This window comes from Apus apus, chromosome 11 (genome assembly GCF_020740795.1).
Source record: "Apus apus isolate bApuApu2 chromosome 11, bApuApu2.pri.cur, whole genome shotgun sequence".
Lineage (NCBI taxonomy): Eukaryota > Metazoa > Chordata > Aves > Apodiformes > Apodidae > Apus > Apus apus.
Window position 1 is genome coordinate 10,565,870 of NC_067292.1, and position 27,574 is coordinate 10,593,443.

Genomic DNA, 27,574 nt, shown 5'->3' on the forward strand with positions numbered 1-27,574 from the left:
CCCCTCGCCCCCGCGGACGGAGGCCAGGCCTGCGAGCCGTGCCGGCAGCCCCACACGCACCCCCAAAGCCCATCGCTGAAGCGCGATGTGGCCGTGCGGGGGGTGGGCACCATGCCGGTCACGCTCCCCGCTGCGAGGGGCACCCCCGGGCTTGGGGAGCACCGTCCCGGGAGAACAAACGCCGGGCTGAAGCACAGCCACCCGCGGGGAGATGAGGTTTCCCGAGCCCGGGGAAAGTTGGCCACAGCCCCACAGTGCCGGGGGTGGCCCGCCGGCGGGCACGGCGGCAAGGGGAGGCCGTGGGGAAGCGGCGAGGCGAGCGGTGCCCCCAGGCCAGGCTCCGCCACAATTGCGCGGAGCAGCGCGGAGCAGCGCGGAGCAGCGCGGAGCAGCGCCGCAGGGCCGGGCAGGAGCGCGCGGAGCCGCCGTCGCGCAGCGGGCTCCGCTCCCAGTCACAGCCACCGCCTGTCCCTGGCGTGGGACACCTCGCCCGCCCCGCCGGGGCTGCCCGGTCGCTGAGCTTCATGGGGGACCGGCCCAGGGTGGCAGCAAAGACCTCTCCCGGGACACCCGCCAGCGCGGCCGGGGCGCGGAGCGGCAGCGCAGCGGGGCGGGGCAGCTCCTCCCCGCCGCCACCGGAGGAGGAGCCGGGCGGCGCCGTGGGGCAGCGCCGACATTTCCCGCAGGGCCGCGGCTCCCCGGAGCAGCGCTCGCCTCGCATCAGCGGCAGAGGGACGGCTGGCTCGCCCGGAGATGACAGACGCCCTGCCGCCCCGCGGCTGCCCGGCGGCGGAGCCGGCAGAGGACGGCTACTTTCGGAAGGTGGGAGGCTCGGGGGCGGTGGGCTGTGTGCCCGGTGGGCTGTGTGCCCTGGGCAGCCCGCTCGGCGCGCACTCCGGGTTGGGCGAACCCCCGGCAGCCGGCTGCTGTTCCCCGGCCGCGGGGGGGAAGGCGAGGTGGGGACACCGGCTGTGGCTGAGCGCGTCTGTCCCGCCAGGGCGGGGGCTCCGCTTGCGCGGGGTCCCGGGCGGCCGCAGCCGCACAGCCGCGACCCTCCCTTCCCTGTCCCTGGGCCGAGCTTCACCTTGCAGGACAGGAGCACTCATACCTCCACAGAATTAGTGGAATTCCACGTTTTATTTCCCCTCCTGCGCTCTTTCCTTTTCGCTCCTCACCGCGTCCCCGCGCTCGCTCTCTAGTAAATTGCCTTGTGTACCTGTAAGAAAAAGTTTACTGGAGGAAGGCAGTGAAGTTAACAGACTCGTTAGGAAGTTTTTAAGGAACATCCGCCCTAATTACTTTTCAGACTGAGTGGGCGGCTTATGGCACAACCTGCACCCGAATTCTTTCGGCACAGCAGTAATTATAGTTAAGTATCGCCTGTAATGCAGCCCTGGGGGCTTCTGTGAACTTCCCGGGAGGTGAAGGGCAGTGAGCGCCGTTTTCGGGGAGCTTTGATTCAGCCTTCCCTCGCTGTTTTTAAAATATCCGCGCCTGTAACTTCTGTTGATGGGCTTTAAGTAGGGGTGTAGTTACACTGAGGTTTCGGTGTATATTATGGATCCGAAACTAAAAAACTGTTTATTCTCTAGAGAAAAAAAAAAAGCTTTATCAGGTTGCTGCCACTCACCTCTGCACAAAAATATCCCTACGATGCACTTCTGCTTCCCCCTGGCTTACACGGCAGGGAAGCACAGATGGCTTTGCTCTGTTGCCCTCTTTAGAGGCTATTGGGTTTTGCCCCCAGTAGTCACCGAATTGCTTAAGCAACAATGTTGCCCTTTAGCAGAGGAACTGTTCCACAGCTGAAAAGAGCCAAGTTTTCCCTCTGCCAGCCATGCTGCAAGGAATCGGTACTGCAGTAAAATTAACTAGACAGAGTGAAAAAAAACTTTGACCATATCTTGTCTGGTTTCTTCCTTTGAGTAATCCTACTATAATATATGGTGAGTAATCACTTCTTTTTTAGTAGGCCATAGCAGGAAATCATTATGTGTGGCAAAGTTGAAATTATTTAGTTTGTACAGCTATGTTTTCTACAGCATCGATGCTCCCAGGCTGTCTTGAGGTATGTTAGTAAAAAAGCTGACTTTTCATGAACTTGTCAAGTTCATTAATTTAGATAAATCAACTTGTCCACCTGTTTGTTTTTACTAATAGAGACTAAATGAAGCTTAATAACCAAGCTGTGCTTCATAGTTACCAGACAAGTATATCTTATGCACTCATACTTGCTAAAGGACTGAGTTTATTTTCAATTAAATTGTTGCATGTTAGGGTTCAGTTCAAGGAAATGGCATCAGATCAGTATAAAGCCCATATCCTGGACAGGAATTAAGTTTTTCTCATATATGGAAATACTTTAAGATCAATTTTATATCTAACCATGAGCATCTTTGCCACTTTTGAATTATCTATGTCTTAAAGAAGTAGAAAGTAAATATGAATCTGATATCAAATAAATCCGGATGAGCCAGTGTTGCAGTGGAACAGTTTTCCCTCTGTTCACTCAGACCTTTGAAAGATCCATCCAGTTCATAAGGTTAATAAAGTTTTAAACTTCAGATCAGGCTAGATGCTCAAAGCCTTCTGTCCCTTAAAGTTATATGTAAGCAGGAAACCACCAGTAGTCCTTGTTGTACACTAGTTGAAGGGTCTCAAAGATCAGAGCTCTCTGTTTGACTCAGCAGTTCTAGGAGAAAAAAACCAACAACCAAAACCCAATCCCACTCCTGCAATCTTGAACAGATACAAGCTGTGAACCCAAGGACGTACTGTGGACATAGTATCTTTAGGCCCTACATGTTTATCTGAGTGGTGTGCTAGGTGATTTCATGTCAATGAAACTACTGATTGAGCTGTTAATGTGTGTTCACAGAGAAGATGGAACTTCTGTCTAAAACTTCTTACTTTATGGGAAGATAACGCACCAGGAAACTGGTTCAGCTACTCTTTTATCTCGGCCATCACGTGTGGATGTCTTAGTTCAGTATATTCCATGGTACATTGCCAGATCAAACTGTACCTGTACTCCTGGGTGGTGCAAGTGCTCTTGGACAGCCAGCCTTGTGCCTTGACCTCTTCTGTGTGGACTTCCACATTCTTTTGGCATTACTGGCAGCAGCCTGTGAATCAACCAGGCGTATCCTGCACGTCCATCCAAATTTTGCCCCCAGTCTTTCTTGCCTATGATGGAGTCTGTGGTCAGCAGAAAATAATGACAAAACTAATGATAAGAGCAAATAACAGTTTATCTTAAAATTAGAGCAAGGCATTTAGACTCGGAGGATTTTTTTCAGCAGACCAACAGCAATTAAAGCAGGTCTATCCTCATGTGCTGCTTTAATTATGCAAGATGCTTCACCCACCTTGGGGAAGTTATTCTTTAAGCCTGCCCTGGTTCTGTGGATTGCTTGGCCTCTCAGACCTCTTTCTGTTTTTTTAGTTACTGTTGAATTATTTTGGGAGAACTAGCTCTCTTTTACAAGCTGTCTTCCCCTTTTTTTTTTTTTAATTTTTCATTTTAATTACAGCACACTACCCCACTTAACCAGCAAGTTGTCACCAAGTAAATATCCCCAAAACACATCAATATACAGAATGCAGAATATTTATAAATTAGTATTCATCCAGTCACAGGATCCAAGGTGTGCATGTTGATCTATTAGTAAGGCTATACCTGCCCTGGGTTGTTTTTTGGTTTGGTGTGGTGGTTTTTTTGGGTTTTTGTGTGGGTAGGAGCAGAGCAAGGAAGAGATATATAGCAGTTCCTTTCTAATGTATCTTTCCCATCTTGGTTTACTGCCTTATAACACCTTATGCAGACTGTATCTTATCAAATTCTCTAATCAGTCAGGAAGTTTCAATAAATCACAAGAAATAGCCATAGTTAATTTTCCAAGGTTACTTTTTCTGTAGCTCTCTCAGCATCTGCTGGTACAACACTAAGCAGTCTTCAGTTTGGATGTTTTGGATAGCAGTCCATTGTGCTACCTAGAGGCAGAGCAGGAAGACAGCTAGCTTAATGAATATGCTTATTTTCTTTTCCCTTTCTTAAAGGTTTGGTTCAATCTGTGAGGTTAGATACTTACCATATAGACCAAGCTGATGATTTGGAAAGAAAGTCAGTATTAGTCCTCTCTGTCAGGGTAAAAGGCTAAAACCAAAAAACAAGCAGTTCCATAAATGAAGCACCAAGATGAAAATGATGATGGGTATGGTAACCAGCTTGTGAATCAGCACTTCCCTAATTAACTCTCACTCCTTCCACTCCTTAGCTTTTGGGGTTTCTTCTGTAGGGCTTCCCCCCCAACCGTGGTTAATGTATCAGTTTACCAACCTGTTACACCTGTGTTTCCACTGGGGTTTTGCTCTTGTAGTTTTTCTAGTCATTAGTAGCCAGGCAACCATTAACATTGACACAGGAATAGTTACTTGCCTATTTTCTTTCCACTTCTCTGGCAGGACAGAAACAACGTTTTGGTAATTCATAACCCTCCATCATCCCATATCCACTCATTATATACAAATTCATGAAACATAAAACTGAAAGTAGGCCTTCATGTGAAACTAAGAATAATCTGTAACTTGATTAATCAAGACACAGACATCTCTGATGAAACATTAATTTTCATTTTGCTTAGTGACTAGTGTGGCAAGATGGAAAAATCATATTTGGAATTTGATACAATCATTCTAAAACTTTTTATTAATCTTTGGGGCCAGGCACTTAGAACTGTAAAATACTTGTTCATGGCACAAGTAGACCAGGCTCTGGAAGACCAGATCTTCCTCCCTCTGCATACCTTCCCCCTTTTTTTTTTTTTTTTTAAACTCAGATAAAACTGTTGAAAGATTTTCAGTATGTAGCTTAAATGTCAAAATTTAACTAGTTAGAAACATGCAAAGAGAAACTTAAATTATAGTAGTTAGAGAAGGTAAGGAGATAAACATAGTATTTTAACAGGACTTAGGATCAGTTCTAGAAATATTGGTGTGAATCATACTGTTTACTACAATTGTTATTACAGCCAAAGAAGTTATGTGTCTTAAGTTAAATTACACACACTTTTAAATATCTGGAGGATATGGCCATTTGCGTATGCTACTGGGCTTGACAAGCAGCACAGGTTGCACTGGCTGGAAAGGAATGTTTTATTTTAAGTAAGAAGGCACACCCAGTTTCAACTCTGTGTCACCTTCAGACAGTGTGTGGCTCATCTTGAAAGTTCAAAGCACTACTTCATCAATCATATTTATGTTAATTTCAAATGCTTATTGCGATTACTCATTGTCTGGCAAACAGTCATAATTTTTATGTCCATCACAACTGGATTTCTGATATTAAAAAATACTGTCTTGAAGAAAGAACTTCTTGGCATCCAAATTAAATACAACTGCATCTTTATTTGAGACCCATACTTTTTACAGTGATCTTCCCTGTTTGATAGGTAATTGCTCAAGGCCTAGAGCCTAAACTTGGAAAACCACAAGGATACTACCTATATCCCTCAGACTGGGGGATTTTAAGGCTCCTTCCGATGGGAGGTATGCATTGGTACCTTGTACAGAGGCAAGATGCTGTCCATCCATAGTTAACCTAGAGTACCTGATTACAGGCTTGCCTACCTACCTTCTCTGCCCCCTGGTAATCTGTAGAATAAAATCTCCCCAAAATCCAGTGTGAGTCCTGAACCAGTCAGACACTTCCTAACTCTGCTTGAGCTCCTGCTGCTCAGTTGGCTCTGCCTGGTCTGACAGAGACAGCGTCACACTGACATCCCACAGGCATTCATGATACAACTGTTTGCCAAATAAGTGTGTGTGGGATAATGTTTATAAACTTAAAAATAAAACCCAGTGGGATATCTTGCCACCTAAGCTCAGGCATTAGTTATAACAAGAGGTGAGCAGCAATCCCATTGAAATCTGTCAGAACACCCCATTAATTAGTCAGGATTGCTATCAAACATGCAGGCCCTGTACAGGCAGCCACCAGCACAAGGTGCATCTTTATTTGTCTAATATCAGTGTCTCTTTCTTTCACGATGTTCCCTGACTAGGTCAATAAATAACACATGGCAAGAATCTCTAACTCTTGCGCAGGTCTTGCCTCTGATAATGATATATTAAAAACACTTTGACTTCCTGATTCTGCAGTTCAACAATGCTATTCAACTGAACAGGGAGAAATAAATTCACTAGCTAACTGAATGTTAGGTTTTAAAAGGCTTTTCTTGTTTCAGAAGCTAAGAATAATAATGTTTAAGTACCTAAAGCACTTCTTTATGAAGTGCAGATATGGTCTGAGGGGAAAAAAGGCTCTAAAACTGGTATCTGTCTTTACTATTTGAACTGTCTAAAACAGCAGTTACTCAATTTACTTGCCTTGTCTTTTTTTCCACCCAAAAAATGCTTTAATTGAATGAAAGCTTAAATCATACTCCGTTGTTGGTCATTTTTGCAACTTCCTTAGCAATAAACATTATTTTGCTGCTGTTCAATCTTAATAATTTTACTGAAAGTATATAAGCCAGGGTAAAATCCAGTTCTCTTTCCAAGTTGTCTTGGCTCAGCAAAGAAATAAACAGTAATTAAATTAAGCATCTAGTAATCTGTTGACAAGAATTTAAACAGTAGGTGTGGAAACCACTGGGAAGTTTGGCTGCCAGATATTTTAATGAACTGAACATTAACATTCTTGGGCTTGTCTGAATGTAAACCAAGTACAAATGTTGTCTGGGAGAAGTAAAACAAAATTAAGCATTTTCTTGGACCTGTCTGCTAAATTACTACTTAGTACACAGAATGTGTGCTTTACACAAGGGGGAATATTCCCCAGATTGTGTATTTTTCATGTTATTTTGTAGCTACTGGTTATTTTCACTATCCTTTATGCAGACTTCTATCCATCTGTTTTCTGGCAACCTGGTTACAGTAAAGAATTTAAGCCTGCAAATGAACACAAATCAGCTGAGTGTCCCCATCCCCTGTGCAGGAGATGTAAAATGCAGCTTTTTCCAAAAGGTAAAATGCAAGTTCCTTATAGGCCTTGAGAATAAATGGGAGGTATGTGCTTGCAACAGGTGAGCTTATCCTGCAAACAGACTCCTCTATCCACAAGAAGCCTTTCATCGCCAAGACAAAAGTGCAGCACTTCCAGGCATGCTGGAGGTGATATGATACCTCACTCTGTCAGTGCCTTGCCCTCTTAGGCCTCAGGGCTGTTTTTACATTAAAGCTTCATACAGAGATAGTGCCTGGTCCTGAAATGCAGGGAAACATCTCTGCCACTTTTTCTCTTTGCACAGAGTTTAAGCTTATTGCACTTTTGCACTCATTATTCTGTGGGAGCCTGTTTGGTTTCTGGGCTGGAGCTTGATCAAAGGTCTACTGAAATAAACACACCACTTCTACTGAGCTTCATGGGCTTGGGAATCAGGCAGTTGACCTTCCTGAAAGATTTCTCAGAAGTAGAGCTGTAAAAAAGCATTTGAATGATGTAATTAAACTTGTTTAGCATATGGAAAGGGCAGGGAATTCTGGAAAGAAGCTGCAGCTGTACAGAGAAATAAAGACAAGGGCAAGACAAGTACACATTTAGGTAGGATGCTTGGGCTAAGTAGTTGAGAAAGAAGTTGGAAGGAAGCATCACAGACCTGTACAGGGATATAGATATATGACAGGCCCAAGATGAGGATCAAGTATTCAAACTGAATGCAAAAAGCAAGAGAAAATAATTGGCAAGGTTCAAAAGAAAAGTTGCATGGATAGAAGGAAAGAAGACTGAATAGCAGTAGAAGAGAAAGATTATACAACACAAAGTGACGAAAAAGCAAAATAGGAAAAACAGTGGCAGCCCATAAAAAAATTGGCTAGGAACAGAAAGTAGTTTGTGGATACAAGACCATCTTGCACCTTGTGCCTTGCTTATGTCTCTGTGTGTAAAGGAGCATAAAATATTTGCTAAAGGACTACTTTTAATCTGAGTGGATGAATGAGTTTGCTACACGTGCATGTTGTGCTTGTTGCCAGGGCTTTCTCAATGAAGAGAGTGTATACTGCACACCCAAGCTTTGGGCCTCTGCTGTAATTGGTATTTCAATGCACAAATGTTTCTGCAGTAGGAGTAATTGAAGGTGGCATGTTTTCTGGGCTTTTTTTTCAAGTTATCTAGCAAATGGTGCTTCTGAAGATGTCTGCACAAGCTTCATGTCATTTCACCTGTTAATTGCAAGCTCTTCAAAGTAGACATTTAAAATGCTTTCTCAGTTGAACTAGCAAAATCTAGATTGATCAGCTCATTTCTCTATTGTCAAGATGTTTTGCTTTCACTTGTCAACCCAAATAACTGAACTTCAAGCAGATGACTAAAACTTCATGTTCTATTTAAATACTTGCTTTTGTTGTGCTGGTATGTCATTGCCTGACCACTCATAATTAGAGCGTGTTGAGAGACTTTTAAATGCTCTTATGCCAAAATCTAATTTTTCTAGTCAAAACCAAATAAGAGGGAGAGGTCCAGAATAGTACACAATTTGGTGGCTGGAGTACTTGAGGGAAGATTTGTATCAGATCTGAGCCTCCTTCTTGTGTAATGCATGCTCACACATGCACATGAGCTTTAAAACCAACACTTTCTGCCTGGATTTTAATGTCAAATATTTTGGTCATCATGTTGCTATTGATTTTTAATGACAAAGTTTGAGAAAATAAACACTGTCAGTTATTTGTCATTAATGTCAATCTAGTTAATTTGTGTGCATGAAGAACCTATGCCATTCAAGTTCATTCAAATTCAGTTACTCCCTTTTCAGTCTCTTCCAGTACCAACAAAAAAGCTTTTTTTCCTTAATTCTAGGGATGTAATCCTCTTGCTGAGACTGGTCGAAGCAAACTGCAAAATCAAAGAGCTGTCCTAAACCAACAGATCTTAAGAGCAGTAAGAATGAGAGCTGGTGCTGAAAATCTTTTAAGGTATGTCTCATGACTCCTGGTTCTCTTGCCTAAGCAACAAGTTGGGGGGTTTTTTGGTGCTTGTTTGTTGTTGGTCTTTTTTTTCTTTTTAAAAAGTCTCTTAGCTGTTGCTCTTTCCTAGTCTGCCTAACTGCTCCCCTAACATGCTGCATAAACAACTGCTGGATGCTTTGTGAATATTGCTTAAGTTTTTTTAATGCTGTAGCTCTATGGAGTGATTACCTGCCACAAAGTGTGTTTTCAGAGCTGTGGTGTTGTAGCAAATGATCTGAATGTTAGACTATCTCACATTTCTCTCTGTTTGATCAGCTTTATTGCTAGTGATAATGGCAAGCGAACCTTGCTGAATATTGTAATGAGTCCTTTTTACACCTTAAAGCAAATAAAGGTATTTTTATTATGGTGTTGCTTTTTCAAAGACCCTTTAAGGTCTGTGCTCCACAGTGCACAGGACCATCAGTTGCCTTATTTATTCCATGTAGCAGAGATAGAGGAGTAGCAGGGTGGCACACATCTAATTTGAGCTGGGTTACAGTTGCCACCAAATTCTACTACAGTTTGAAGTAACTGGAAGAGGCTTTTCCCTTTATCTGTTATATTTTGTCCACTTTTTTTTTAAGACAAAGTTTATGTGACTGTCCCATAGGAAGAGCTTTATGTTGACCCTGTCTTGAGGGTATTACATCCTGTGATTGACTGCCTATCAAACAATCATGTAGTTTTCCAACAATCCACCCATCTGTTACTGAGAACTGAAAATTTCCTCAATACTCATCTGCAATAATCTCCTGTATTCCCTGTTTCTCTGCAACTGGAGCAACAATGTGTCTCCAAGAACAAAAATCTAGTCAGTATACTTCCCTTAGATAAGTGAAAATGCTTGCATAAATTCACTTTTCTTAAACTTGCCATTAATTGATAGGTTGCCCTTTGCCTCTCAGCTCTTGGCAAGACAGCTGGTAGGTCCAAAGCTTATGTAGTTTTAGTGTCTGTGACTGACTTAATTTTGGTTTGTTTTCTGGTAATTGACTTAAGGAGTAAAATTCTTATATCTGCTTTGGAAACGACACTGTTCATTCAGTAGATGTTCCTGCATACCAACTCAGGAGTGTTTTGGAAAGGCTATGGAGATGAGTAATTTCTAATGTGAACATGGGTTGCCCTGACATTCAACCTAAAGATGTCCTAAAATTCAGCTCCTGATACCAATATTAACTTCTGAAATACTGAAGCTGCTATTGATAGGAGTGGGAACCTAAGCCTATTTGAAAAGTAGAGGACCAGACTTATTTTTAAGTTATTGAAAGTATAAAATTAATTTACACCTGTTAGACTATTAAAAATGGCTAGTTCTTTGAAAGAAGCATTTTTTTAAAGTAACCTGACCACTAGAGAGTTCACATGACTAGACATATTTACATTCTCCTAAGATAACATAAACCAACTTTATGTTTTCAGATGCCATTTGCATCTCATCAAGTCCTAAAAGAAACCAACCAATTGCTGTCCACAAGCAGCCTCCTGCAGCAGGACATGAGAAAAAACTGGCAGTGCAGGTTTCTTTACTTTTGGCTGAGAGTAAATGCTGTGCTTGAAACAAATGATCCCTATAGTGCAAAGATTTTTGGTTTTAGAACTTCTGAAAGTCACCCTTCTCCTTTTCGTTGTCTTTTGTTCTGGAAGTTCTGAGTGAAAAATGAATTCAGAGTAGACTTAAAAGGATCTCAAGGATATCACATTGCCCCTGTTGCTGTGTTTTGCTGTTTGTCATTAGAAAGTATGCCTACAGTGCAAAAACATGAAAAGGTAGCAAAATGAACTCTAGCCTGGCATGGATGTTAAGAGCAATATAGCTGTATTAGAGAAGTTCACCAGGATGGAACATCGGGGTTTCTGAAAAAGATACTAGAATCCCTCTTGTGTAGGATGGCAAACTAGACCAAATGTGGAGCCTTAATAGCACCATAATTCAATTGCTGCTAGTATCAGAGCTCATCCAGTTATCTATGTGGTGCTGCCTATATCAAGGAAGATCCACTCCACCTTATATTTGTGTCCAGTTTGGCTTATGCAGGAAGCATATGTTAATACTGCTTTATTTACCCAATCTCAGGTATTCAGTGAAGTAAACCATAGAAAACTCACAGATAACACTTTTATAATATGAAGTAGAAGGTTAGAATTTTAGCCTGGGAAAAACTAGTTCTTCACCAAGGTGCTCCATAAAACTGGAGGATTGTTCCAAGTGAGCCTAGATGTATGACAGGGTTGTTCATAAATATTTATGAATGTGAATTTTATCCTAAAATAAAGGTAAATGCAAAATGCTGCAAACTCATTTTAAATTTGTTATTGTCTAATGATTTGGACTCTCTTAATACAGGGGTACAATATCTTAAGCCTGGATATTGATCAAGGCCTTTTATCTTTAACTCAAATCTGTGATTATAGATAACAGTTTAAGTTTCTTGAAAACAGTAATACTGTCTGGAGAATCAGGTTAGAAATAGTGATATAATATCCTGGAATACACAAATAAGAAATCACACAGAAATGTTTGGAAGGAGGGGGCTGGACACTAACATCTACTGTGCTAGCAGTTCAAAATGCTGCCATGTAAACATATAAATTGCAAAGGAAATAAGCAAACACTAAAGATCTTATTTGCATCTGACAAAATAAAATTATAGAGAAAATTGTATTAAAAAGAATATCTTTCTACCTGTGTATTTGGTTTAATACATCCTGTAGTAAGAGCATTACTCACAGATCATTATTCAATTTATAAAGTGGGGAAGTCTCTTTTGAAAAAAATATCCTGACTTGCCACATCTCCACTCTCCTAACTTTTAGAAAAAGATCAGCACAGTTATTCTGTTTAAGATGCTTTAGTTTTGTTGATTAACATATTTGAAATAAGCCTGACCCATAATCACGTGAAAAAAAATTAGCACATAGCAAACCACCTGTGTGCAGTTATCTGGAAACTATCCTAGGCTCTCCCTTGACAGAAGAACCTAATAAATTGTGAAACATGCGGTCTTGTATCATCTCTTTATGGCAATCGAAAAAATATCCTAAAAATGCTGAGAATGCCAGCAAGGGGGTCAGCCAAGCTTATGTACAAAATCTTCCTCAGCAATAAAAAAAAATACATGCCTCTTTCTTTCTGCAGAGCAACCACCAACAACAAAGTACGAGAGCAGGTACTACTGGAACTGAGTTTCGTAAACTCAGACCTGCAGATCTTAAAGGAGGAACTGGAAGGACTTAATATCTCAGTAGAAGTTTATCAAAATACAGAGTAAGTATAAAGCTACGTTACTGAACTATTAACAGATCTTCTGCTTACCCTTGGAAACAGAATTGTTTCTAGGTGAACATGAATGCTAGACAACTATGTGAAATAATACAGAACTTGGTAGGAAAAGAACATACTTGATGGTAGATTTGTTGACTAAGGGTTAGTCTGCATATTTGTCTTTCACTTGGGAAAGGTATGTACCACTAATCCTTAGATATGGAGTTCCTTTGTGGAGGAGGGTATTGCGAGAACTGAAAGCTCTTGGGGCTCTATGGGGAGAAACACAGCACCCAGCAGCATTTCCAGTACTAGAAGGGCTAATTGGTTCAGTGCAATCTGGAGTGAGCAAACCCAGTGATACCTGTTCTCAAATGCAGGGCATGTAACAGTTCTCCCTTTAGCTGGAGAATAGAAGTACACCACTGATTTGGAGCTTAGAGCAGACTCGAGGTAATCTTTATGGTATGCAGGTCAGTGACAGAAATGCATAAATTAGCTCATTAAAACAGAAGTTTTTAGAAGATGAGCTTGTAATTTTTTCCAAGATACTTTTCCAACTTTAAAGAACACACGGAACTTCAAAATGCAATGGATTCCTCAAAGATAAAACATCCAAGTTAAAGATTATTCATTGCCTGAATACTACAGTGATTTCTGTATCAGTTAAATGTCTCATTGCTGCTAGAACTAAACATTTACTCTGTGATTAACAGTAGCAGCTCAAGAGACAAATTCAAGTGCTTCATATGAGAGGAGTCTAATTTTCGGTCTGTCTTAGCACTGTTCTTAGGTGTTAATATCCAGATGGACTAAAATGAATTATTAACGTAGGAGGGAATCTTTCGCTGAATGCTGACCTGACACAAAATATCTAAGTTTCATTTTTCTCAAAAAGAAACTTGTGCTAAAGTTCCTGCCCTCCGTACCTTGGCAAGCTTTGTCAACTTTTTGATGCAGAAACATTTTTTGTTCAAGATTTTAACTGGTCTTCATAGAGGCATGTAAGAGCAGAGAGCAGTATGAAAGTTCTGACTGTGGAAATAAGAGCAAGACTCCAGAGTACTATTCATTCCTTCTTCTAGCTAAAGAATATTTGAAATATTTGGATTCTTAATGAAGGGTGAGGAGTAGGTTAGGCCCTAAGGCAGGAAGAAGCCTTGCTTTTTATTCTCTCCTGATCCCACTTCCCCAGTCTGTTTGGAATGGTGTTTTACCTTTATGATGCTGTTCATTCTAAGCACTAAAGGCCTTTTATCTTCCATAATTTAAAAGTATTAATTCCCTCTGTAATTGCTCACTAACCTTTAATAACACATCACTAATAATAGTTGCTCTCTGAATCTACTGTTGATATAGTCCCTAACATGAGGCCACACCCACGTTGCTGGGTTACACTGTATTGTGTTACACCATCTGAAGGGTTGGCCTTCCCAGCGCTTGCACACATCTCAGCTGGATTGAGAAGCATGATGCTATTTCTGCTTCATTCTGGAAATCCAGGATCACCTCCCTAATTGTTCAGTGCCCCCATGATGCTGACTCCATGGGTGTGGCACCAGAGAAACTTAAAAAATACAAATTCAGTTCCTTTGAATGACAAATGCTGGTGTCTACAAGGACTGTGGGTGGTACTAGTATTCATCAGATCAATTGAGATTTTTCACTTCCTTTTGGGGAAGAGGTCTTGATATAATCTGTTGTAAAAGCACTGCAGTTCCTTCTAAAAGCCTCATCAGAAATCAGACCATTTGCACTACCTGAAGTGGTCTTTTGGCTCTGTATCCTGGAAGTAATTTTCAAGCTAGCAGAGCCACTTCCTGGATTTTGCCAACCAGTTTAGAGACTTCCTCTGCTGAAGAAACTGTATTCCTACTCCCACCTTCCTGAGATGGAATTTTCAACCGTAGGACTTTGCTGATAAGATCATAAACAAATCACATCTGTGGGGTTTTGTAGTTAGTAACAGAACACTCTAAACAATTATCTGGACAATCAATCAGTTGTTCTCAGGAAAAAGGAAAATATCAGACAAACCTTGCCTGATAGTGATCTGTTAAACCTACTCAGCAAACCGTGTATCTGGAAGCAGTTCTGATCTGATCTTTTAGTCACAGTTCTCATCCTTATTCCCCTTTGATATTTTAGAGGTTAACACCTAGCATTGTCTAGAAACTAAGTAGTACTCAGACTTCCTTCTCTTAGTAGGAGTTGTTAAAGTTGTTTGGCTCTGCTTTTTCCTGTGTTAGACATGCATACATTCTACATGTGAAACCAATGGTAACATGTAAAATACTGATGATAACTATTGATAATTATCATAGCTCTTACTGTGGCACATCTAGCAGCTGTGGAACTGTTTTCTGTCCATACAACTTGTGCAGGTATATAGAGGTTCAGCTAAATAGCAGTAGGCCAGTCTTGGAGTCTTTTCATTCCTTAAAGGAAAAATAGGCTCAAATGAAAAAAAAAAGTGCAGACAAGTAGCTTTCTTCACTCTCTTTTTGGGAGGTCACAGCACATTAAGCAGAATTTCTTGGACAAGAAGGAAGTGTTACCAACTATGTACCTTTTACCTTAACACCCATCAGCATACAAACTTCCATGAAACACAAGTAATTATCTTATCAACAGACAAACAGAAAACAAATATTTCTGATTTTTTTTTTCCATAGAGAGACTTTTGCCATTCCCTTGGTACCTCTTGGCCTGAAGGAAACCAAAGAAGTAGACTTTACACTCCCCCTAAAGGTAAATTTTGGACACACATTTCAAATACTTAACAGCAATAACTGATTTCAGATTTGTTTAAAGAAGCAGAAGTAATTTATGTACAAATAATTTTATATTTTATTTGCCCTAAAACTGAGATCACAACGTGTTAAAATTAACCATCTATTATTTGGATTGTTGCTCATATCTAACTAGGACAAGGAGTCAGAAGATGTTATAAGAAATCTCACTTTGGAGATGGGAGAGTTAAACCAAAGGGAGTAAAAATTCCTTCTACAGTTTTTTGTTCCAATAAGACTATTGATTACTTCTGTAAGTGTGAAAGGAAGTAGTACTGAAGGTTTTACTCAGCACAATGCAGTGATACTCCAACTTGGACTAACAAAGCTAGCTCAGCTGGGAAGCAGGGTTGCAGCACTAACACTGCTTGTTTGTTGGCTAATGTTTGAGCCACCTTCTGTACTTTTTGGACTACTGTATATTTTGCAATGTAGATTTTATCTCGTGGTAAACCACCTTGTATCACTGTAGCATTTGTCTCTGCTTTTACTTCTCTAGGTTAATCTCCACAGTCAGTTATCTTACCACTTTATGCCATTGCAGCTTTGTTAATTTAAGTGGAATTGCCCTAATATAGCTGACAAGAATTTGGCAGTCTCTTTCTCTTAACAAGTTCTTATGGTCACTTGATTCCCTTGTTATTTTAGCTAACAGGGTTCATTTGTCCCCTTCAAAACCACTAAGTGTTGTTGTTTTAAAACCCAGTGGAGTCGATGTAATAGGTGTTTGGCTCCTTTACATGAGACTGAAATTTCTTGTCTCAGATACCAAATCAAATTATTAGTTTTAATGTCTTTTTGGAGTCTTATTGTACTGTTAACTGGAAGGGGGCAGACACCACGCAAATCACAACTGAATCAATTTATTACTGTTTGCAACTGCAGAAGAAAATAATAGCTTAGGTTAACTTGAGATATTCACATTTTTTTACTTTTTTTTTTAAGGACTTTATTTTGGAACATTATAGTGAAGACGGTTCTGAGTATGAAGATGAAATAGCAGATCTCATGGATCTGAGACAAGTAAGTTCAAGTATGGCATACCATGAGGTCTTTTAATCTACAGTTGTAAATAGCAACAGTTGTGTGGAATCAGAATATGCCATTATTACTTATAACTTACCATATTCTTATGGAATTCCATTTCTGAGCTACAGAACATGAATCTCCATTGTCCAAGAGCTTGACAATCTGAGTAAAGAACAAGCGAAAAAAAGGACAAAGTTATGTAAAGTGATTGAGTTACTGACACAACTTTGTAAATCTAATATTTGTCTTGCCTACTTTTTCCACTTTAAAGTATTTTAAATTTAGCAGGAAGAGTGTTGAAGTGAATTAATCTGGCAAAATACTGTAGTAGAATGGTGGTTATTTCTAACTATTGTATTGTATTATACTAGAAGCATAAACTTCCTTTGTAGCTTTCATAAAATCCCTACAATCTTTATTTTATTAACTCTGAGACTTGCCAAACAGATCCCTTTTGCTTCCTTAAAGGTTACATGCTACTTATGTGCAACTAAAAAACTCTTCTTTGGAATGCATCCACATGGCCTTAAGCTTACTGTTTTCAGATTCCACACATTTCTAAGAGGTGCAGAAGACCAAAGGAAGCAGAGCTTTATCCTTGATGTGTCAGTATTTACCCTGTAACTCAACAGAATAAACTTGATTTCAATCCATTGTCTTTTAAGGCCTGCCGCACTCCCAGCCGAGATGAAGCTGGCATTGAGATGTTGATAAGCTATTTCCTTCAACTTGGTTATGTAGAAAACAGATTTTTCCCACCCACCAGGCACATGGGAATTTTATTTACATGGTAAGTGTGTAGTTCATGTTTGTCTTTTGTCTTGTGGTGTTTTTTTTTCAGAACACTGTTAATCAGTAATTGTCTTCTGGCTACTTGGAAGCGTATCACTGTGTCTCACCCTCCCTGCTCTGTGTTGTCAGTTTGTTGGTTTTTTTTAGCATTAAGAGCAAACCTGAGCATCTTATGCCATTTTCATGCTTAGAGTGAAGCCATTGGCTAGATTATGATTTGGGCTACTGGTTGGCACAGGGCAAAAAAGACAGAAAATAATCTTTGTTTTGGATAACTGCAGGTGTTTCCTGGACTCTGAACCTTGGTGCATGAAGCAGATGGGCAATGAGTCAGACCTCAATTCCCCTTCTTTAATTTGTCATTTTGGCCTGACGAGAGGAGGAGCAACTTAATTTATTATAGAGAAATGTTTTCTACATCTATGAGCAAAGTTTTACTCTGAATACAGAATTGTTAATTTTGTGATGACTACCATGCAGCCAAGAGGAACTGTTAGATTTCTATATAACTTCAAATAGAAACTTTAAAACACAAGCTATAGATTATCTGACCATGCCAGTAGTTGATTTTTGGCAACACCAAGAACATAAGTACAAGAACATAGCAGCACATATGGATGGTTCCCTGGTATTCACTCAGCCTCTGTGGTGGGCACTTGTGTTAGATACAATATGCTTATGCATATGCATGTATGTTATAAAACTTGCTGAAAACTAAGCCTCAAATTAAGTCCTTCTCTGGCTTGCAGCATCTAGATCATCCTCACAGTACATAATGGAACTTCTGCTCACCTTCTTTTTCAGTAAAGCAGAACAATTATTATGAATTCCACTACTATTTTGGAAAAATAGAATGAAATTATCTATTGTTTCAATGGACTCTGCTTTAACACTTCTTCTAATATTTATTTCCCAAGGTATGATTCCTTCACAGGTGTCCCAGTGTGTCAGCAAAACCTGTTGCTTGAAAAAGCTAGTATTTTATTCAACATTGGAGCCCTCTACACCCAGATTGGAACAAGATGCAATCGTCAGACCCAGACTGGACTTGAAAATGCTGTTGATGCTTTCCAGAGAGCTGCAGGTACAAATTTTAAAATATTGGAAAGGTCTTTATGCAAATGATCCTAATCTCATCCTGACACCCTGCAGATTTCTGCCATGCTCACTGACTTCATAACACAAAAGAAGGAATAGGTTATTTCAAGAAGCCTAGTGATGAGATGAGGCTGTAATTCAAAACCTGGAACCTGTAGTCTGAACATGCAGATAAAAATAGTGAATACTGTGGTTAATGATTAACGAACTGCAATTCAAAGGTCCAAGTAATAGCCCTAACTTAACTCCTTCATTGTTCAATCTTTGTTTCACCAACACAGCTGCTTTTACCTCAGTGATACTGCATTAGTGTAAAATCTGTACAAGAAAATGTAAAGGGTTGATAAAGGCCTTAAAACCTAATTTTCTGTATGGTCTCTTCTCTGGTGAAATTTGCTGCTGTATTGGTAGCATTATCAGCTACAAATTGTGGACCACACAATTTGATTGAATACACCACTATAAAAAAAAAAGTAGTTCTTCATGCATTTACTAAAAAAAATTCAACCTTTGTATCTAATCTAAAATAAATTTCAATACTTGAGAAATTTCTCCATTTTGCTGCTGCTCCTTCCATTTTGCAAAAAACCACAATCACTGCTTTTCAGTTCAACATATTTGCAGAACAGAATTCACCATCTGAAAGGCATCATTTGCTAGCACAGCACCTTTGCAGGGCCCCAAAGCAATGGGGTCAGGAGGCATTTCATTGTACCTGTGCATGGCTCCGTAACACTGTTCATTATGTTGGTAGAGACATGATGCAGAGCAGGTATTAACTGCTTTTCTGTGCTGAATGGAAACCGTTGCACAGAGTTTATCCTCAACAAAGCTCTATGTGCAGATGCTTACAGCATAAGCAGAAATATGTTTAGAAATTATTTTTTGCCCCCTGTACTCTCAGTAGGACACTCCAGCAGTACTTGGGGTGTACCGGGCAAGTCTGGGTTGTGGGGTTTTTTTGGTGCAAAAAGGAAGAGATATGCAGAAACTGAAAAACCTCAGAAACCAGTAGTAGGAAAATATAGCACAACATGGCCAGGGCTAAATGTAGTGGCAAGAAGTAAGATTACAGAAGTTGGGACATTGAAAAAGCAGAGGTCTTATCATTCCACTTTTGTAGTATTATCGGCAATTAGGAGACCAGTAGAACTCACTAAACCAGTTGGATGACATGCACGCGGAAGGTTACGCTTCCATCCATGAAACTGTTACTTAATATCTGCACTACAGTTAGTGTTTGTTTTTAATTTGATGAATGATAGAAACAATATGTTGGTAGAGCCAAATGTATAGAGCAGAATCTGGTTTTCCCCTATTAAACATATTGTTCTAGTTTACTTACAGGGAAGGAACTGAGCTTTCCTTGGGACACACAATGCACTTAGCAGCATCTGAAAAGGAGATTGATAATTGAGTTTACATGTTTGTTTTTTTCCTTCCACCCAAGGGCTCTACTGTCACCCCCATTATAGTTGCATGGATTTCTTTTTCTTGTCCTATGCCCTAGCCTAACACTCTCATATACAAGTCACATTCAGTTTAGCACAGCTTTATAGTCAAGATAATAAGCAAATCTGAAGGCACTGCCCTTAAAACTTGCAGCTTCTGTGAACTATGATTTTGAGAACTGTCCCTGGAGATGTTGGATGGGAATGCAAAGCAAAACCTGTAGGTCAGTTTAATTTAATGTGTCCTAAGAAACCCTTCAGATTGCTGTAGTGCAATACCAGAAAGTATGCTTTCAATCTTAATTATTATGGTACATGCTAGAATTAAGTTCACTTGTTTCTCTCCTTGTCATGCTGACAAAACCATTTTTCAATTTCAGGAGTCCTAACCTACTTAAAGGAGACCTTTACTCACACACCAAGTTATGATATGAGCCCAGCTATGCTGAATGTACTAGTAAAAATGATGCTTGCACAAGCTCAGGAGTGTATTTTTGAGCAGATTGGTCTTCCTGGAATACGCAATGAGTTTTTTACACTGGTGAAAATGACACAGGAAGTTGCCAAGGTAAAATGATATTTTTGGATTCTGTCAGTTGGAGTTGTTTGATCCATTAAAACAGCCTGAAAAGCTGTTTCCTCTGCATAAAGGAGAGTAGCCCAGTTTTAAATAGACAACACAAACTTAAGGCTAGTTTCAGAAGTGAAGCACAAACCTACTGAGTGATATGCTTCACCTTTTTTCTCAGATCAATTAACCCAATTAGATGTATCCATAAATTAAAAAACATTTATGATACAGTGATTTTGTTGAACTGTGAAGCCATATAGATTGGCTAACTTAGTCCATCTGTTCCTGTACAAAATTGACTTGCTTTTGCTTGTAAGAGAAGAATTGGAGATGGAATTTCAAATTTTCTCAAAGTTATTTCCAACCCTTTCTAACAATTTTTCCCCCTCTTTGGTGTGACACACATGAAATTATCTTAAGGTTGAATACAATATCCCTTATTTGAGTTCTTAATAACTAATGTTAAATACTTTTAATACTTCAATTCTGTGCTTTATTTTAGGTGGGAGAGGTTTACATGCTGGTTAACACTGCAATGAATCAGGAACCAGTGAAAGAGAATATCCCCTATTCCTGGTCTAAACTGGCACAAATTAAGTCAGACCATTACAAAGCTCTGGCACATTACTTCATTGCCACCATTCTCTGTGACCATGAACGTAAGAATTGTACATTTTTTATATATTCATATAAATAACAATAATAAACACAATCAGTTATAATTTGGTCTACAAATAAGACTAGGAGCCAGGAACTTTGCAGTTTCAATATATGTTGATTTGTGGCCATTTTTCTGTTCTGTTTCTGTGCTTTTTTGTCCCTTGCAGAAGAATATGAAGGTTCAAGAAACTTAACTTTTATGGAAACAAAAGGAATATTATATCCATTATGTCCTACCAAATTGTTCAGTATTTGTCAATATGGCACATAAGTATTACTTGCAAAACTGATAAAAGTCCTAAAAACTTGTAATTCACTTTAATATACATATAAAAATATTTCACTGCATTTGGAGAGAAGAGAGTAAAAACTACACAACAATACACCTAAAGGAACAGGGCACCAGTAGATGTGTAATGGTTAATCCTCTCTATCAATTATTATAGTGCAGTCTGGTGATGATGAAGATGAGCAGGAGAAAGCCTTGTCCCAGCTGTATGACCACATGCCTGAAGGACTGATGGTTCTCACAGTTTTAAAGGACAAAGTTCAGAGAAAACAATTAGGTAACCACCAGTTTCACACAGCTACTAGATACAATGTGAAAATTACCTTGTCTTTCTTGTCTGGATGACAAGCAACAGTTTCTCATTCTTTTCAGGGAAGTCACATTTACGCAAAGCCATTGTTTACCATGAAGAAGCTCTAAGAGTCTGTGGTCTGTGCAAAAAGCTTCGAAACATTGATGTTCTTCAGGAGGTTCTGACAGCTGCACATAAGCGCTCGCTTCTCAAATATGCTCAGCAGGAGACAGAAGATGACTTTCTCAGTCTAATCCAGGCTCCAGATATCCTTCGTAAGTGTACACAATTAGAAGTGAAGGGTATCTAACCATACGTTTATTCCCTTTCATGGGGATATGTCGTTATTTTATATGTATGTATACATATGTAATATGATTGATACTTAACGTACAAGTTCTATACTGTCCATTTGAGTTCAGATTCTTTACATCTTTCCTCAATCACAGATAAATTATTTTTGTTGCAGCTGCTTTACAGTGTTTCTGTCTCTGGCCACACCATTTTCTGGATAGATAACAATTGTGGTTATTTAGAATTCAGCTTTTTTTGGTGACTTATCTTGTGAGCCAGAAAAAATGGGGAAACTTTTAAAGCTAAAATCATATAGGGGAAAACTAGTAATTGTTTCTTGTAGCACAACTCTTAGACAAGTCTAACTTGTTAACTCAATTTGACTGCTATTGGTTCTTCCACCTTAAACCAGCTCATCCAACTCTTTCCTCTTTGCAAGCAGTAGGAAAGAATGAGCACTGGTTTAAAATATCTCTCAAAGAAAAATAAAGAGGAGAACAGCATATTTTGTTTGTAAATCATTCGTCTTACAACTTTCCACAAAAATTAGTGTTTTTACAGCCTGGTAAGAATTTATGAGAAATTTCTGTGTAGCTTGAATGCAAGAAAAATGTGTGTGTTTTGTAACTAATACCTGAGAGAAAATTATTGGTTTTCTTTTTGTTTTAGCTAAAACAGAGCATAAAATAGAGACAATCACTCCTCTGTTTTCCAAGGTGAAAGTGAGAGACTTCTTCCATAGGCTGGTATGTAACATGCTAATGCTGACCAACCTGTGTCATTTTGCTAGCAAGTATAACCTCGGTGTAACGTGAGGGAAAAGACAGAAGCATTTTAGTCTGCAAAGATGATCCTGTAGTAACTGGCTTTTTTTGAGAAGTTAGTGAAGACATCACTCCTAGCTTCAGAGGTGTAAGTCAACTTGAGACTAGCAAAGAATGGAAGTGCCATTTGTATATGGTTTTGCACAGGATTCACTCTTGGTAACCTTCATAAAAGTCCCATGAAGTTTCAGTGGATAACTGTATACAATTTAAAAGTGAGGAGAAACCAGTAGTACTTGCAGATGGGCATGCAGAATGTGTACAGTTGTGTGCCTCCAAGCCAGCCTTTCAGATAGCTCCATGTGTGTCGGTGTTGGAAGGGAATTGGGGGTTGTAGTTAGATTGGAATATGCAATGTGTCATTAATTAAATGTTGTCTTCCAAAATTAAGTAATATAGGAACTTATAATAATAAGTAATATAGAGCCTGCTGCAGCCAAAAGATTCTGCACACCTTAACAGAGATCTCAGAACAACCTGGCAGTGCTGTCATCCCATTCTTTTTGAAGTATCACCTGAACAGTCATGAAGTAGGGCCTAGTACTTGAGGGGACACCTTAAACTTCTGGGATAAATCTCACTGTCTGTTTCAATGGAAGCAGCTGGAAGTCAACCTGAGCAAAACCTAAAGAACAAGAGCTTAAAGCATTATAACTTAAAAAAAATAGTAATTTTTACTCACACATGACAGTAAACCATAACCATGTGCCTGCTGCTGTGTTACCTCCAGGGACCACTTACAGTGTTCTCAGCCAAGCAGAGATGGACAGCCCCACGTACCATTCGTGTCCACCATGAAGCAGGAGAGCTAGGATTCAGTCTTAAAGGAGGCTCACCAGTACAAATTTATTGTCTTGATCCAGTTTGCTCTGCAGCAGTAAGTAGATTGGTGCAGTATTAATAATTTATCTCCAGACTTTAGCATTGACATATTTTAAATGTAACTTTATCTTCTTCATACTAGCATATGGAGTATTTATTAAATTCTACTATATATCAGTATAGTAAATTAATATAATCTGAGCATATTTTCAGTGCTATATGCACCTTAGAAGGTGGAGTATCTGTATCCCTGACATCACATTAAACTGGAGTTGACTTCTTTCTCTGTTCACACGTAATAGATAAAAAGTCCCAAATAATAAAAGCAAATGTTATTCCCCATCTAATTCAGGAAGTCAGAAGGGATAAAGGCTTTAGAAAGTAGCAAGAACAGTAAGGATGAAGATCAGGAAGGGAAGGCAAGGTGGCATGTGTCCAAGGAAAAAGAGGGCAAGGAACCTATGACTGGCTTCTCATACATTGTACTTTTGTGGGAGAACAAAGGAACAAAACAGCACACAGTGATGAGCACAGTTTAGCTACAGGAAAGGCAGAAGCAACCACAGAAGTACAAAAAAAAACGAACCCCTGAAGAAACCAAAGTCAAAACTGCAGAAAATATCTCATGGGGGATGATTGAGTAGCAAAAAACAGGCTTTGTTTACCTAAGGAGAAAAGCGAGAAGGACATAAAGCTAAAATCACATTTATCAATGGTAACTCAAATGGGTAATTTGTGTGCTTGGAAAAGTTGTGTTTCTATGTTATCTATACACTTTTGTTCCATGTGCCAGGCTAGCCACTGGTTCTACAGCAGATACTGTATGATGTTAAAAACAGTTTGTGTGTCTTTGTAATTCCAGAAAATGGGTCTAAAAGAAGGTGACTACATTGTTTCTGTTGGTGGTGTGGATTGCAAGTGGCTTGGAGTGAATGAGGTGCTGGAAAAACTCAAAAGCGTGGGAGAGGAGCCTCTTGAGATGGAGGTTATCAGTTGCCAGGATACAACGGCATCCATGGTATGTAATGAGGCAAATATGTTTTGTAGATTGGATCTGTGAGATTTTTTTCACTTTCCTGGCTTCAGTCCCTGATTAATGTTTACTTTCATGTAGTCAGATACGCTATTTCACCGGTGAATATATAAAGCATTCAGGCATGTGTTCAGTTTTAAACATCATTACTTAGCAAGCTAAAGTACAGCCTGTGCGTAAGTGTGATGGGATGGTGTTGTTCCTTGTGGGTTTTTTGTTGGTTGTTTTTTTTTGTGGTGGAGCTACTTGGATTAATTGCATTATAAATTCCAGGGCGTATTTTATTTTCCTCTGAGTTGTCACAGAGGATAAAAATATTACTCTGTTCAGCATTGGATAAGTCACAATGAAATAATAATGGAATTAAATAGAACATAAAATAATACGTGCTTGTTTTCTATCACTGTCAACATAAGCAATCTGTGACTTTTGTATTAAATCACTTTATGTATGTATATATATATACTGTATGTATTTTTCATTTTGGTTGTCTAGTCAGTTACTTAGTTGCTGTAAAAGCTTTAGACTAAGGAAAAATTATCACAAGATTAAAAAATGTTAAGCTCTAAATAGCTTAAAACTTATTTGCAGTGTGAGAGAACCTGTAGTTCAGCTAAGTCACTGCTTCAAGCTTCTAACATTCCCTGGCAAGCTTAGGCACTGAAGTATTGGTGGGATTAAGGTGCTTTTACTGCTGTTCAGTTTTCTTGTTTTGTTTAAGAAGTTGACTTTCCTTATTTTCAATAAGGAATTGCACACCTGCCATTCCAACTGTTACAGACTATACTAGAATTGCTTCAGGGCACATCTAAGGCAAGACAGATAAGGTTGTGCCTTTCAGGTATCCCAAAAGAGTGTCCTATAGCAGCTCTTGTCATTGTTACAATCAACATGGAACTTGGCCAAATACAGCAAAAAGACTCCTTCACAGATTTGTGCAAGAACTACATAGTTAAGCTTTGTAGAGAGGTTAGTGTATATATTGTATAGTTACACTAGAAGCCAGTAAATGCTAACACATCCTCTAGAAAAGATTCACAAGTCCCTTTATGCTTTGCACAGGATACCCTTGAGTCTACATGGGCAAAATCCACATCACAGCATGCTGAAGAGCCTTGTGTTCAGTTAGTATGTCATCAGCATAGAAAGCTTGCTGTAGTCTGCGTTGGAAAACTGTCTGCACAGTAACCTTTTGTTACCTTCAAAGTTTTGACCCATTTTGGGTGACTGATTCTTATAATGCTTCTCTTTTTCCTACAGCATAATAAGAGTGCAACTTATTCCATGGGAATGCAGAAGACATATTCCTTAATCTGTTTAGCCATGGGAGAGGATAAGAATGATCAGACCAAGAAAGCCCCCCTGAAACTGCCTTTTCTAAGTTGGGGAACTAAAAATAGACAGAAAGCTGCAAGCACCCTCTGCCTACCTTCAGCTGTAGCTGGAAGTTCTCAGATTAAGAAGAAGCTCTCTCCCTTCACACTTTTGAATACGGAAAGTTCATTGTACTGAATCTTTCAGAAGGATCTGTTAACATGACATTTGTCTTTAAAATGTATATAAAAAACCAATCAATTTTATACAAGTGTGCATGAATTCAGACAAATGCCACTGACTTCTCTTACTGTGTATTAGGCTACTAAGAAGGTCAGAGGCTGGCAAAAACTGTAACTTGTTAAGTATTTGAAGGTCAGAATGAAGTGGTTTGGGAGACATGCAATAACAAGGTGTAGATGATAAAACTGCTCCCATGAGGACTGGATTCCTTTGGAATTTCAAAATACAGTATCATTAGTAATTTTTTATAATTATGATAGATGAGTTATTTATTACAAACTTGATGCTGCATGCAAAGCAATATGGGACACATTAAAGTCATTAATAAATCACTTAACACTACTTTAAAGAATCATTTTAAACCACAGGCAAGAGAGGATAACACTGTTCAGAGAAACTAGCCTTGTGCCAAGGGGCAGTGTCCTAAAGGGGTGGGTTTTATGCATAGATATTCTGATAGATTCTGATAGAGTACTAGGTGTATTCTACTGAATAGTTAATTTAATTCTGGAAGAGAATTAGAAGGCTTAGAAGTTAAAAGATCTTTTGAACTACAAAAGGCTTTTTACTCTGCTCTTTTCTCATCTAGATTATATTTTAAATGCCTGCTGATTCAATTGTTAAAAACAGGCTTAATTCCAAACTTGAAATTATTTAACCTACTTACCATAAGACTTGTATCTCACTAGTCTTGATAAAAATGGTAGCTGTGAAACCCATCTCAAAGCTGACATATTCCGCTATAGTGATCAAGACTACATTGTGGTGATGCTTTAAAATACGAGAAAAAAGTGCTTGTGAGTTTTAAGTGGCAGAATATCTATTTATTATCACACCAAGTAGAAAAAAAAAAATCAAGTAGGTATAAAATAATCCTCCTCCCCTTGGAACAACTGAGTATTTCTATATATATGTTAAGGAGGGAGACAAAAAATAACTGAGCATTTCTTTGAGATTCTTCTCTTCTGAAATTGAAATGAATTGAAAATTGCTAACACTGTAGTGTTAGTTAACATTGCCATCTACAGAGTAGATATATGCTGTTTGATACTCAAAACTTAAAATAAGGGGAAAGTGTGTCTGGGTGTAAACTTTAAAGTTGTCATTTATTTTTAGTTTCTTATGTAATAGGTGTAAATATGTTGACTTATTTAAGAATAAAAATCAGATGCTGCCATTTAGTAGTAGCTTTGAATTCTGTTACAGCTTGGATGATACAGCATAACTTACAAGTTTTCACTATTCACTGCTAGCATATATACTTCTTGCATATTTCTGTAATGTTGCTTACAAAGATCTGAGAAACTGTCTCTTTAAAGTTTATATTGTTATAGTACAAGAACTTAAAATTTATAGTCCAAGACTTGTTTCCTTACAAAGAGTATTAACATATTTCTACAGTTCCCCTATAAAGGTTACCTAAAAATGTTATAAATTACTTGTAACTCACCTATCCATAGTAGCTACTCTTCATTTGTAGTTGTAGTAGCACTTTGACACAGACACAAGCAGCAGCACTGATACACATGATCCTTGCCATACAGAATTCCATGTAGAGATTTACTTTGCATGTATGGTTAAAATTGCTATCCAGCTTATGAATCTTTAGCAAAGTTATATGAATCTCCAGCTCTTCATTTCTCTTAGCCCACTATGACATCTTCCTGCAAATATCTTCCCTCCCCTTAGCTGCCTTTTCATTCCCAGCATCACATTCACCAGTCCTCTAGGAAAGGTTGGGGTGGGGTCTTTTTTTATTTAACAACCCCCTCCCCTCAATTCAAGCCAAAATC

General features: G+C 39.2%; 1 protein-coding gene across 1 annotated transcript; it reads left to right on the top strand.

Moving 5' to 3' along the window:
- Window positions 1–661: 661 nt before the first annotated feature.
- On the top strand, window positions 662–26,958 carry RHPN2 (rhophilin Rho GTPase binding protein 2). Its single transcript, XM_051629441.1, has 15 exons — window positions 662–822; window positions 8,861–8,976; window positions 12,152–12,280; window positions 14,953–15,028; window positions 16,015–16,092; window positions 16,764–16,888; window positions 17,808–17,974; window positions 19,820–20,007; window positions 20,513–20,669; window positions 21,117–21,236; window positions 21,332–21,526; window positions 22,215–22,291; window positions 23,100–23,246; window positions 24,054–24,209; window positions 25,485–26,958. Exons 1-15 carry the CDS (start codon window positions 754–756, stop codon window positions 25,734–25,736), a joined length of 2,052 nt encoding a protein of 683 aa, XP_051485401.1. The 5' UTR covers window positions 662–753; the 3' UTR covers window positions 25,737–26,958.
- The last annotated feature ends 616 nt before the right edge of the window (window positions 26,959–27,574 follow it).

What these genes read in the sequence shown, in the direction of transcription:
- RHPN2 (XM_051629441.1), top strand. Translation starts at nt 754, where the DNA reads ATGACAGACGCCCTGCCGCCCCGCGGCTGCCCGGCGGCGGAGCCGGCA. An exon ending in ACTTTACACTCCCCCTAAAG is followed by an intron (nt 15,029 to 16,014) that starts GTAAATTTTGGA and finishes TTTTTTTTTAAG; the next exon opens with GACTTTATTTTGGAACATTA. An exon ending in CATTCTCTGTGACCATGAAC is followed by an intron (nt 20,670 to 21,116) that starts GTAAGAATTGTA and finishes CAATTATTATAG; the next exon opens with TGCAGTCTGGTGATGATGAA.